Source organism: Nerophis ophidion, linkage group LG14, assembly GCF_033978795.1.
Source record: "Nerophis ophidion isolate RoL-2023_Sa linkage group LG14, RoL_Noph_v1.0, whole genome shotgun sequence".
NCBI classification, from domain to species: domain Eukaryota; kingdom Metazoa; phylum Chordata; class Actinopteri; order Syngnathiformes; family Syngnathidae; genus Nerophis; species Nerophis ophidion.
Window position 1 is genome coordinate 14,990,241 of NC_084624.1, and position 13,393 is coordinate 15,003,633.

Sequence of the window (13,393 nt, forward strand, 5' to 3'; positions counted from 1 at the left end):
TTTGTTATTGGACTTTTGTGCTCGTCACAGTTTGTCGATAACAAACACCATGTTCAAACATAAGGGTGTCCATATGTGCACTTGGCACCAGGACACCCTAGGCCGCAGTTCCATGATCGACTTTGTAGTTGTGTCATCGGATTTGGTGGTGAGTTGGCTGCGATGGTGGGGGAGGATGCCGGACAGACCTGGGAGGGCCAAACGCATTATGAGGGTCTGCTGGGAACGTCTGGCAGAGTCTCCTGTCCGACAAAGTTTTAATTCCCACCTCCGGAAGAACTTTGAACATGTCACGAGGGAGGTGCTGGACATTGAGTCCGAGTGGACCATGTTCCGCACCTCTATTGTCGAGGCGGCAGATCGGAACTGTGGCCGCAAGGTAGTTGGTGCCTGTCGGGGCGGAAATCCTAAAACCCCTTGGTGGACACCAGCGGTGAGGGATGCCGTCAAGCTGAAGAAGGAGTCCTATCGGGTCCTTTTGGCTCATAGGACTCCGGAGGCAGTGGACAGGTACCGACAGGCCAAGCGGTGTGCAGCTTCAGCGGTCGCGGAGGCAAAAACTCGGACATGGGAAGAGTTCGGGGAAGCCATGGAAAACGACTTCCGGACGGCTTCGAAGCGATTCTGGACCACCGTCCGCCGCCTCAGGAAGGGGAAGAAGTGCACTATCAACACCGTGTATGGTGCGGATGGTGTTCTGCTGACCTCGACTGCGGATGTTGTGGATAGGTGGAAGGAATACTTCGAAGACCTCCTCAATCCCACCAACACGTCTTCCTATGAGGAAGCAGTGCCTGGGGAATCTGTGGTGGACTCTCCTATTTCTGGGGCTGAGGTCGCTGAGGTAGTTAAAAAGCTCCTCGGTGGCAAGGCCCCAGGGGTGGACGAGATCCGCCCGGAGTTCCTTAAGGCTCTGGATGCTGTGGGGCTGTCTTGGTTGACAAGACTTTGCAGCATCGCGTGGACAAAGCTCTCAATTTACCGGTCGATCTACGTTCCCATCCTCACCTATGGTCATGAGCTTTGGGTCATGACCGAAAGGATAAGATCACGGGTACAAGCGGCCGAAATGAGTTTCCTCCGCCGTGTGGCGGGGCTCTCCCTTAGAGATAGGGTGAGAAGCTCTGTCATCCGGGAGGGACTCAAAGTAAAGCCGCTGCTCCTTCACATCGAGAGGAGCCAGATGAGGTGGTTCGGGCATCTGGTCAGGATGCCACCCGAACGCCTCCCTAGGGAGGTGTTTAGGGCACGTCCAACCGGTAGGAGGCCACGGGGAAGACCCAGGACACGTTGGGAAGACTATTATCTCCCGGCTGGCCTGGGAACGCCTCGGGATCCCCCGGGAAGAGCTAGACGAAGTGGCTGGGGAGAGGGAAGTCTGGGTTTCCCTGCTTAGGATGTTGCCCCCGCGACCCGACCTCGGATAAGCGGAAGATGATGGATGGATGGATGGATGGACAGAGTTTCTTGTTGAAAACGTCGCGGAATGATGACGTGTGCACATAACGTCACGGACTGTCAGGAAATATTAGCGCAGCACCATTTGCGACTAAAAGTAATCTCTTTTCATCACGCAATTAAACAGTATTGTGGACATCTGTGTTGCTGAATCTTTTGCAATTTGTTCAATTAATAATAGAGAAGTCAAAGTAGAAAGATGGAGTTTGGAAGCTTTAGGCTTTAGCCACACAAACACACGGTGATTCCTTGTTTAAAATTCCCGGAGGTGAAGCTTTACTATGGATCAGAGCGGTCAAGCGAACATGGTTCCCGACCACTTGTCAACCAGCAGGTTTCGGTGAGAAAATTGTGGCAAAAAGTCGCCTCTTACCCGAGATCAGCTGAGCTTGCGCCGTCCGTGCCCTCAGACTATCAGGTACTATTTAATCTCACTAAAACACTAGCAACACAATAGAAAGATAAGGGATTTCCCAGAATTTTCCTAGTAAATGTGTCTAAAAACATCTGAATCCGTCCCAATGCAATCGCCTTCTTTTTTTTTTTTTTCTAGTCCTTCGCCATAAATATCATCATCCACGAATCTTTCATCCTCGCTCAAATTAATGGGGGGAATGTCGTTTTCTCGGTCCGAATTGCAGCTGGAGGCTCCCATTATAAACAATAAATCTTCTGCAACTTCCGGTAAAAGCAAGGCTTTTTTATCAGCACTAAAAGTTGCGAACTTTATCGTCGATGTTCTCTACTAAATCCTTTCAGCAAAAATATGGCAACATCGCCAAATGATCAAGTATGACACATAGAATGGACCTGCTATCCCCGTTTAAATAAGAAAATCTCATTTCAGTAGGCCTTTAAGTTGATCTGTCAAACACAGTGGCCACCTTAGTGACCGTGTGCGCAGCTTTGATTGCTCCAAAGCCACTGTTAGGCTTTTCAAGTTTGTTGTGAGGTCGTTCCATTCCTTTTATGGCTTTGTATGAAAAGGCTGATTGTGCAAAGGATGTTTTACATCTGGGTATGCTACACTGCCCCCTGGTGGAGGCTTGTGTGTTTCTAGTTGTCACAGCAGATGTAAACTGGACAGAGTGCTTAAGTGGCGCTGGTGCAGTGTTATTTAGGATTTGATGGGCTATTCGTATTGATGCTCATCTTTGAACACACACTGTCACTAGTTGCTAAGGAAGATGGTTTGTTGTTGTGGTTTGTGCAGCCCTTTGAGACACTAGTGATTTCGGGCTATATAAGTAAACATTGATTGATTGATTGATGGTTTCCAGCCTTATGTATGTGGGGTGGGCGTAAATATATCCATAGTATGCAGATTTGGGCGAATTAAGGCCCGGGGACCGCTTTGAATGTCTGCTGGATATTCCCAAACATTTTTTTTTTAGATCTTTAAGATGGAAACTGTAGCTTCCATTATGATGTGTAGCGATGTTTCCAAATTACCAGATCTCTTAAACTATAAAAAGTATTTATATGGTTGGAATCTGCAATTTTCCATAACATACTAGTTGCTATGGTAATGTAATTAGTTACTATGGTACCCTAATTATTTAGTATGGTCATCTAAGTCCCAGCAGTTCAGATGAGGCACCAAGCAGTGTGGGAGGGGAGCGTTTCCACAGAGTGTTTCCAGAGCAGCCAACATGAAATGCGGGTGTCAGGGACAGATGCGGAAGGAGATTTTTACATCAAACTTCTAAAACTTAGTGATGTATCAGATGTATCAGATTATAGGTGTTTTTTGTTTTTTTCTTACCCTTCTCGTTCATATTTCGCTGTGTTTGCTGCATTTTTGTTGCGTTTCCCTTGATTGTTGTCATGTCTGTGATCATGTTCTGTTTAGTTAGGTTCTGTTTTGTTTTTGACTCAATTAGTTCCTGTCATTGCGCACACTGGTTTGTTTTTGTTTCCATAACTACCAATCAGTTCAACTGTTCTCACGACTCACGCACCTGATTCACTTAGACCAGTGGTTCTTAACCTTGTTGGAGGTACCGAACCCCGAATCCCGAACCCATTTTTTTTACAAATTCAAGACAAAGTTATATGTTTTTGGTAAAGCTTTAGTATGGGGAACATGTTCTAAGTAACAAAGACTTAATTTAGAGTTTTTTGGACACTAAGGGAACATATTCTAAGTCACAAAGACTTAATTTAGAGTTATTTGGTTAGGGTTCGGGTTCGGGTTAAGGCCAGGGTTGGAGGGTTAGGGTTATAATAAGCCCATGCCGAATAAGGCATTAATAAGTACTTAATAATAATAAGTACTTAATAATGACTAGCAAGGAGCCAATGTTGTACTAATTTGCATGATAATAAGAAACTAATTAATGGTGAATATGTTCCCAATACTAAAGTGCTACTAGGTTTTCTCACTGGTGCACAAAATGAACGATGCATGAACATCACCTTGTTCAACCAAAAAAACCAACACAGTGCATCAACACCCAACAAATGACACACCCGCAAATCAGTCTGACTTCTGCTGTTGCCGTATCCGTAATACGCCGATAGGGCGAAGTTTTTATATACACGATGAGTCGGGCGTGTTTCGACCTCTGCTGAACCCCTGAGCCCGACTCACCGAACCCAGGTTAAGAACCACTGACTTACACTCATGCCCCTGTACTCAATCACCACGTCACCATTTAAGGCTGCAGTTGCCAGGCAGTCAGCCTGGCGACATCACCCTCTATCACCTTCTACTCACCCTTGACACAACCTTGTTATCCATGCCGATGATCCCTGTTCCTTTCTCGTTCCAAGCAAGTTGTTTCGTTATTCATGCCATAGTGCAAGTTTTTGTTTTATGACCATAGTTTTGCCTTAGTGCAAGTTTTGTTTTCATAGCCTAGTTTTGTACCTCCGTTGGAAGCGCCGTTCGTTTGTTCCTTTTTTTGAGTTAATATTAAAAGATGTCATTACCTTCATGTAGTGTCCAATCTAGTCGCTTTGCACCACGGGAAAATTAACCACACCACAGTCCACGCCTTGACAATTGTAAAATATGTCAATCGAGAGGGTGTGTGATGTTCATATATTGTCAATATTCAGGGTTTTATTGTTCATAGTAAATATTGTAAATCTCACATTCTTTATTGTTATGTACACTCTGGGTGTCTCATTCAGTAAAAAAAATTAAAATTCCATTCCGTTGTTTAAAAATTCAACTTTCCCTTACATTTTGCTTCCCAGTGATTCAGAAAATAGGCTTTTAGATAGACTTTCTTTTTCGGACTTAAACAGACACAAAATATGGTATAAAGTCAGAAATTCCACTACACTACATTATATACCCCTGCTAGCACCCAATCCCCCCCCCCCCCCCCCCTCCTCCGTGCGTCGGTTGAGGTGGGTAGGGTTGGGGGGACAGGGTTTGGTGCTAGCGGGGGTGTATAATGTAGCCCGGAAAGGTTAGGGATGCATGGGATTCTGGGTATTTCTTATGTTGTGTTTATGTTGTGTTACGGTGCGGATGTTCTCCCAAAATGTGTTTGTCATTCTTGTGTGGTGTGGGTTCACAGTGTGGCACATATTAGTAAGAGTGTTTAAGTTGTTTATATCACAACCCTCAGTGCAACCTGTATGGCTGTTGAACAATTATGCCTTGCTGTCACTTTCGTGGGTTAACAAAGACCGTAAGCTAAGTGTGACCGGCCGCCACGCAGGTAGCATGAAGTAAAAGCGGGCGCTAAGACATGTTTTGGTGGACGTTAAGGACATGGCCATCACGGCACGCCCTCCATGTTGTAATCGTGGTAATCGTGGTAATCGGAGGATTATGGGAGAGGCACGGAACCCCGGAAATCTCCCAGAATAATCGGGGGGTCGGCAAAAATGCAGCTGAGCCACATCAGAGTGATCAAAGGGTTGCCGACCCCTTCTATAGTGGAACCACCAGTGTTGAAATAATAATAACGGTTTCATCTTTCTTTTACTTGGAAACATCCATCCATCCATCCATTTTCTACCGCGTATTCCCTTTCGGGGTCACGGGGGGCGCTGGCGCCTATCTCAGCTACAATCGGCGGAAACATGCAAAATCAAATTTATTGGGACCTTGTAATTGTGCTTTTTCTTATTTAATTTCCCTTTTTTTAAATTTTTACTTAGAATGTTAATAAAACGTTGAAATAATCCTTAGTTTATTTAGTTTTGCATGCTTTAAAACTTAATTAAAAACTATATTATTAGAGATCGGATGATTTTTTAAAATGTATTTATTTATTTTGCCATATCGCTCAGCGCTATGGGATTGATAATCAGCCTAGAACGTGTGGCTTTTTAGCGCCGCCCTAGAGGCTGCCTGGAGCTTTTTTTTTTATTTATGAAAATAGAAAAAGATGGGGGAAATACATATTTTTCTTTTAATGGGGGTTTCTCTAGGAGGATAACATGACACAAACCTCCCTAATTGTTAAAAATCCCACAGTTTATATTAAACATGATTTTCTTACAAGAGTTTTTGTCCAGCGCCATTTTGTCCTACTAATTTTGGAGGTCCTTGAACTCACCGCAGTTTGTTGACTTTCTTCAACGTTGCCAGAGAAAGAACTGTTTTATACCGCTCTTTTTTTTGACTCATTTTGTCCAGTAATCTTTTTATGCTGTGCGTGAATACACAAAGGTGAGCTTTGTTGATGTTAGTGACCTGTGTGGTGTGCTAATCAGGCATTTTTGGTAAGTTCATGACTGCAAGCTAATCGATGCTAAAATGCTATAAGGCTAGCAGTATGTACATATTGCAGCTGAGATAGGCTCCAGCGACCCCAAAATGAACAAGCGGTAGGAAATGGATGGATGGATGCCTCGTTTAAAGGCCTACTGAAATTAGATTTTCTTATTTAACCGGGGATAGCAGGTCCATTCTATGTGTCATTTGGCGATATTGCCATATTTTTGCTGAAAAGATTTAGTAGAGAACATCGACGATAAAGTTCGCAACTTTTGGTCGCTAATAAAAAAGCCTTGCCTGTACCGGAAGTAGCAGACGATGTGCGCGTCACGTCATGGGTTGAGGAACTCCTCACATCTGAACATTGTTTACAATCATGGCCACCAGCAGCGAGAGCGATTGGAAACGAGAAAGCAACGATTCCCCAATTAATTTGAGCGAGGATGAAAGATTTGTGGATGAGGAAAGTGAGAGTGAAGGTCTAGAAAAAAAAAGACGAGGGCAGTGGTATTCATTCAGATGTTATTAGACACATTTACTAGGATAATTCTGGAAAATCTCTTATCTGCTTATTGTGTTACTAGTGTTTTAGTGAGATTATATGGCCGTACCTGGACAACCTGAAGGTCGGCCCCGCACCTTTCTTCAGCACCAGTCGACGGGTGGTGGCGATGCCCATCTCTGCCCTTCGCAAGGGACCCTCTTCGAAACACGATCTTTCGAAATGATCGCTGCATAATACACTGTACTTTGTGTGCGTGGTCCAATCCAACCGTGTTCGCTTGACATCTCTGTTCCATAGTAAAGCTTGACTGTCATCTTCCGGAAATGTAAACAATGAAACACCGGCTGTGTTTGTGTTGCTTAAGGCGGCCGTAATACACCTATCGCCATCACGTCTCCACGTCGTCGCTGAAACCAAATAGCCTGGTGGCCAATAGACTATACAGACTGTGGTGAAGTAGGCCGGCTTCGTCGCATGAAGAAGCCTCAAATTTTTGGTTGTGTTTTCCGCTCCATTTGCTAAATGGCAATATACGATATATAGCTCGATATTTTTTCCATAAAGTAAAAACAAAACAGTCGTAGTTACCTGAGATACTAAGTATGTCATTATTATGCCACATGCTGACATATGTTCAACTCATCATGCTTAATTTATTACAGCATTTGGGAAGCCTGTAGTTGATTTTGCAGCTCTTTGAGACATTTGTGATTTAGGGCTATATAAATAAACATTGATTGATTGATTTTAATTATGTAAATGTTATATTCTTATCAACATGTGATAGCAGGGACCCTGCCATTCAAAGGGTTATTTTGAAAATGTTATTGTGTTTATAGATTATAATGTCATTTTGTTTATAGATTAAAAGCAATCTGTTGTTGTGTTCCCTGATTTGAGTGTACATAGGTGAGGGTGTGTGTTGCTAAGTCCGACCTGGACATAATCTGGACTAGACCTGGTTTTAAGAACCCTTGACACAATCTAATTTCATTGACAACCTGGTCTGGTCTTAAGGTCCTTTTTAAAAAAAATAAGATAAATAAATAAATAAATATTTTCTTGAATAAAAAAGAAAGTAAAACAATATAAAAACAGTTACAAAAAAATAGTAACTAATGAAAATATTAGCGGAGCAGCAGCACACACAATCATGTGTGCTTCAGGGACTGTAATCCTTGCAGACTGTATCGATGTACTTTATATTGTAGGAACCAAAGTATTGATAATAGAAAGAAACAACCCCCTTTTTTGTGAATGAGTGAGGTTTTTTGGGTAGGTGCATTAATTGTAAGTGTATCATGTATTTTTTTATGTTGATTAAATTTATTTTTATTTTTTTAAATAGCACAATTGTTTTATTAATTTTTGTTTTGTTGTTTCCTGAGTTAATTTGTTTTTCAGTTTAATTAATTTTATTGTTCAGTATCAAATGTTCAAGTCGGTCTAAAAATGTTTATAGTTTAAAAAACCAGCAGAGTGGAAAAACTAGATATGCATATTGAGTGTCCTTAAGTGAACAATATCACAGTCTAAAACAGCACATTTGTCAATATAAGTATCAAATAATCACAGTGGGGCAAAAAAGAATTTAGTCAGCCACCGATTGTGCAAGTTCTCCTACTTAAAATGACGACAGAGGTCTATAATTTTCATCATAGGTACACTTCAACTGTGAGAGACAGAATGTGAAAAAAAATCCAGGAATTCACATTGAAGGAATTTTAAAGAATTTATTTGTAAATTATGGTGGAAAATAAGTATTTGGTCAACCATTCAAAGCTCTCACTGATGGAAGGAGGTTTGGCTCAAAATCTCACGATACATGGCCCCATTTGTTCTTTCCTTAACACGGATCAATCATCCTGTCCCCTTAGCAGAAAAACAGCCCCAAAGCATGATGTTTCCACCCCCATGCTTCACAGTAGGTGTGGTGTTCTTGGGATGCAACTCAGTACTCTTCTTCCTCCAAAGACGACAAGTTGAGTTTATACCAAAAAGTTCTATTTTTTTTTTCATCTGACCACATGACATTCTCCCAATCCTCTGCTGTATCATCCATGTATCCATTTGGACATAAACTCAACTCGTCGTGTTTGGAGGAAGAAGAATACTGAGTTGCATCCCAAGAACACCACACCTACTGTGAAGCATGGGGGTGGAAAAATCATGCTTTGGGGATGTTTTTCTGCTAAGGGGACAGGACGATTGATCCGTGTTAAGGAAGGAATGAATGGGGCCATGTATCGTGAGGTTTTCAGCCAAAACTGCCTTCCATCAGTGAGAGCTTTGAATGGTTGACCAAATACTAATTTTCCACCGTAATTTACAAATAAATTCCTAAAAATTCCTGGATTTTTTTTCACATTCTGTCTCTCACAGTAGAAATGTACCTATGATGAAAATTACAGACCTCTGTCATCATTTTAAGTGGGAGAACTTGCAAAATCGGTGGCTGACTAAATACTTTTTGCCCCACTGTATAGTTACTTATTATTTATACATTGAAAGTCTTCAAAGCAGAAGATTACTAGAAAATATCCAGTAAGAATCATCTCTGCATCTTTCAACCTTAAACATGAATTAAATTTTTGTGGCCCATACATGTCACCAAAACAAATCACCACTCAACTCCACTTAAAAAAAAGCATATTTATATTCCAGACAATATATAGGTTAATGTTTTTCATATCTACCATTGTTCTCTCTTAGTCTAATTTCACGTAATAGAACCTTTTCTCCTGCTGATACCGTTTGTATTAGATCAATTTAGTATCGGTCAATAGTCAAGGCTCCAATATCCGTGTCGTATTAGAAGTGAGAAAGTTCAATTTATGGGGTGGCATAGCTCGGTTGGTAGAGTGGCCGTGCCAGCAACTTGAGGGTTCCAGGTTCGATCCCCGCTTCCGCCATCCTAGTCACTGCCGTCGTGTCCTTGGGCAAGACACTTTACCCACCTGCTCCCAGTGCCACCCGCACTGGTTTAAATGTAACTTAGATATTGGGTTTCACTATGTAAAAGTGCATTGAGTCACTAGAGAAAATCGCTATTTAAATATTTTACACTTAACTTCAATTTCTGTAAACAAATACAGATTTTTTTATTTTATTTTATGATTGATAGAAAAATATTGTGTGTTTTATTTTTCCCCAGAGGACAAGCTGGAACAGCAGCATGCAGTTTTTACTTTATACAAGGACCCGTGTCGCCAAGGACCAGGAGAGGACAAACCTTGGGCTCTGGGTAACAACACACAACACAACTCAAGCACTGTATTTATCTATGTGTGTGTGTGTGTGTGTGTGTGTTCTTGTATTTCTACCTTTCTTGAGACATCAACAAGGTAAAGTACCTTCCACATGAGGACCGTTGAACATGTTAGGACCAAAAATCACAATACGGAAAACCATTGCATCTAATAGAGAATGTCTCATATGCACCCCTGGTGGTGAAATATATCAAAATTAGGGTTATAAATTGACTGTGTGTCAATTTTAAAAGTGCTCCCCTTCTGGTCAACATATGAAATAACAAGTGTGTGTAAAAATTTGAAGTGCTCCCCCTCTGGCCAACATATGTAATAACAAGTGTGTGTAAGAAATTGAAAGGTGCTAATAAAAAATATTATAATAAATATGTATATTATTACCTGACACCTTCTATGTTGGATACTTCTTTGTTTTTAATGTCTATTTTCTATTTTCTGCTGGATTTACTCTATTTTATGCTGCAGCTGTCACATATACTGTAATATTGTACATGGTAATTGTCACATATTGTATATATGATAAAGAAATTATATGATATAATATATCAGTATATACAGTGGGGCAAAAAGTATTTAGTCATCCACCGATTGTGCAAGTTCTCCCACTTAAATTGATGACAGAGGTCTGTAAATTTTATCATAGGTACACTTTAACTGTGAGAGACAGAATGTGAAAAAAAATCCAGGAATTCGCATTGTAAGAATTTTAAAGGATTTATTTGTAAATTATGGTGGAAAATAAGTATTTGGTCAACTATTCAAAGCTCTCACTGATGGAAGGAGGTTTTGGCTCAAAATCTCACGATACATAGCCCATTCATTCTTTCCTTAACACGGATCAATCGTCCTGTGCCCTTAGCAGAAAAACAGCCCCAAAGCATGATGTTTCCACCCCCATGTTTCACAGTAGGTATGGTGTTCTTGGGATGCAACTCAGTATTCTTCTTCCTCCAAACATGACGAGTTGAGTTTATACCAAAAAATTATATTTTGATTTCATCTGACCACATGACATTCTCCCATGTGCTCTCTGGCAAACTTCAGACGGGCCTGGACATGCGCTGGCTTAAGCAGTGGGACACGTCTGGCACTGCAGGATTTGATTCCCTGTCGGCGTAGTGTGTTACTGATGGTAACCTTTGTTACTTTGGTCCCGGCTTTCTGCAGTTCATTCACCAGGTCCCCCCGTGTGGTTCTGGGATTTTTGCTCACCGTTCTCATGATCATTTTGACCCCACGGGAGCCCCAGATCGAGGGAGATTATCAGTGGTCTTGTATGTCTTCCATTTTCTGATAATTGCTCCCACAGATGATTTTTTCACACCAAGCTGCTTGCCTATTGTAGATTCACTCTTCCCAGTCTGGTGCAGGTCAACAATTATTTTCCTGGTGTCCTTCGACAGCTCTTTGGTTTTGGCCATAGTGGAGTTTGGAGTCTGACTGTTTGAGGCTGTGGACAGGTGTCTTTTATACAGATAACGAGTTCAAACAAGTGCCATTAATACAGGTAACGAGTGGAGGACAGAAGAGCTTAAAGAAGAAGTTTCAGGTCTGTGAGAGCCAGAGATCTTCCTTGTTTGAAGTGACCAAATACTTATTTTCCACTATAATTTACAAATCAATTATTTTAAATTCCTACAATGTGAATTCCTGGATTTTTTTCTCACATTCTGTCTCTCACAGTTGAAGTGTACCTATGATGAAAATTACAGACATCTGTCATCATTATAAGTGGGAGAACGTGCACAATCGATGGCTGACTAAATACTTTTTTGCCCCACTGTATAATATACTGTACATATATTATGTAAATATTACGTATATATGTTATATTTTATATCGCTATATTTAGTCTATTTATACCTGCATTGTCCTTTCCATCCTTACACTTTACATCATTGTAACTGAGCTACTGTGTGGAACAATTTCCCTTGTGGATCATTAAAGTTTGTCTAAGTCTATATAAAGACATACTATAAAAACTTGAAGTAAATAATGAAGATTAAAAACCATTTACAAAAAAACAACTAAAAGCTTACATTTTTTTATATTTGCATAGTTAGTATACATTATTAACGTTGTAAATACAAATCTTTATTTATCTACAAAGGCTCGTCCTAAAGAGGTAGGCATTTTTCAGAGGTCCCAAGAAGGTAAGAAATACAAGAATGTGTGTGTGTATATGTAAACGATTACCATTAAATATCTTTAATTTCAATGTGTATTGTTTGTATATTGTTCATTAACAGTCTGATGTCTACACAGGGCAGACTTTAAACTTACATATTAAAAAAGCATTCACACCACAATTATTTCATGGCCGGTTCTAATTGATGCAGACTAGATTTGGTCTGCCTTTCGTCTTTTGAAGTACGTTATGAATTAGAGAACGGAGGTAAATCAAAAAGAGAAAAGGGTATTGTCATATCCATTTTAAGTAATACATTGTTAAAAACAAGATTTTACAGTTAAAATATGGTAAACATTTATTGTCATTTTTATTAATTTGATGGGTAATTTGCAGTAAGATCATAAGTCAAGCAGATATTTAAGTATTTATTTTTATTTAGACCAAAAAAAATTGGAAATTTATGATGATACATTTTAGTATTTGTTGCAATATTGGATACTATTAAAGTTTAAAAAGCATGCATAAAAATAAAAAAAAATTTAAATAAAAGGTATTCAATTTCAAGCAGTATATATATTTTCTCTGTCAAAATTTTAAAAAAATTATTACATTTAGTGAGAAAATATTAAGTACTTTATCGACACAAATCATTTCCAGGTTTTTGCGGGGCGGATAAAATGAGGTCGCCCGCCAGTTTGACGCCTGTGTTGTAAATCAATTAATCAATCAACCAATGTTTGTTTATATAGCCCTAAATCACAAGAATCTCAAAGGGCTGCACAAGCCACAATGACATCCGCACATCAGCGCCCACATAAGGGCAAGGAAAAACTCACAACCCAGTGGGACGTCGATGATAATGACTATGAGAAACCTTGGAGAGGACCGCATATGTGGGTAACCCCCCTCACACTCTGGGGGAGACGGGATGTAATGGACATCGAGTGGGTGTGACATAATATTGTGAAAATCCAGTCCATAGTGGCTCTAACATAATAGTGAGAGTCCAATCCATAGTGGATCTAACATAATAAAGAGAGTCCAGTCCATAGTGGATGTATCATAATAAAGAGAGTCCAGTCCATAGTGAATCTAACATGATAAAGAGAGTCCAGTCCATAGTGGGGCCAGCAGGAGACCATCCCGAGTGGAGACGGGTTAGCAGTGCAGAGATGTCCCCAACTGATGCACAGGCGAGCGGTCCATCCCGGGTCCCGATTCTGGACAGCCAGCACTTCATCCATGGCCACCGGACCTATGAACACCCCCCCGCCCCCCTGCCCCTTCACGAGGGAGAGGGGGGAAGAGGAGAAAATAAAAGAAACGGCAAATCAACTGGTCTAAAC

The 13,393-nt window shown here is 40.7% G+C and overlaps 1 protein-coding gene across 2 annotated transcripts in view; it reads left to right on the forward strand.

Moving 5' to 3' along the window:
• smpd3 (sphingomyelin phosphodiesterase 3) overlaps window positions 1-13,393 on the forward strand; it is a 143,414-nt gene that overhangs the window by 111,873 nt on the left and 18,148 nt on the right. For both annotated transcript variants that reach the window (XM_061919921.1, XM_061919920.1), the window contains exon 7: window positions 9,802-9,891. In XM_061919921.1, the coding sequence (XP_061775905.1) occupies window positions 9,802-9,891 (90 nt within the window). The remainder of the gene's footprint in view (window positions 1-9,801; window positions 9,892-13,393) is intronic.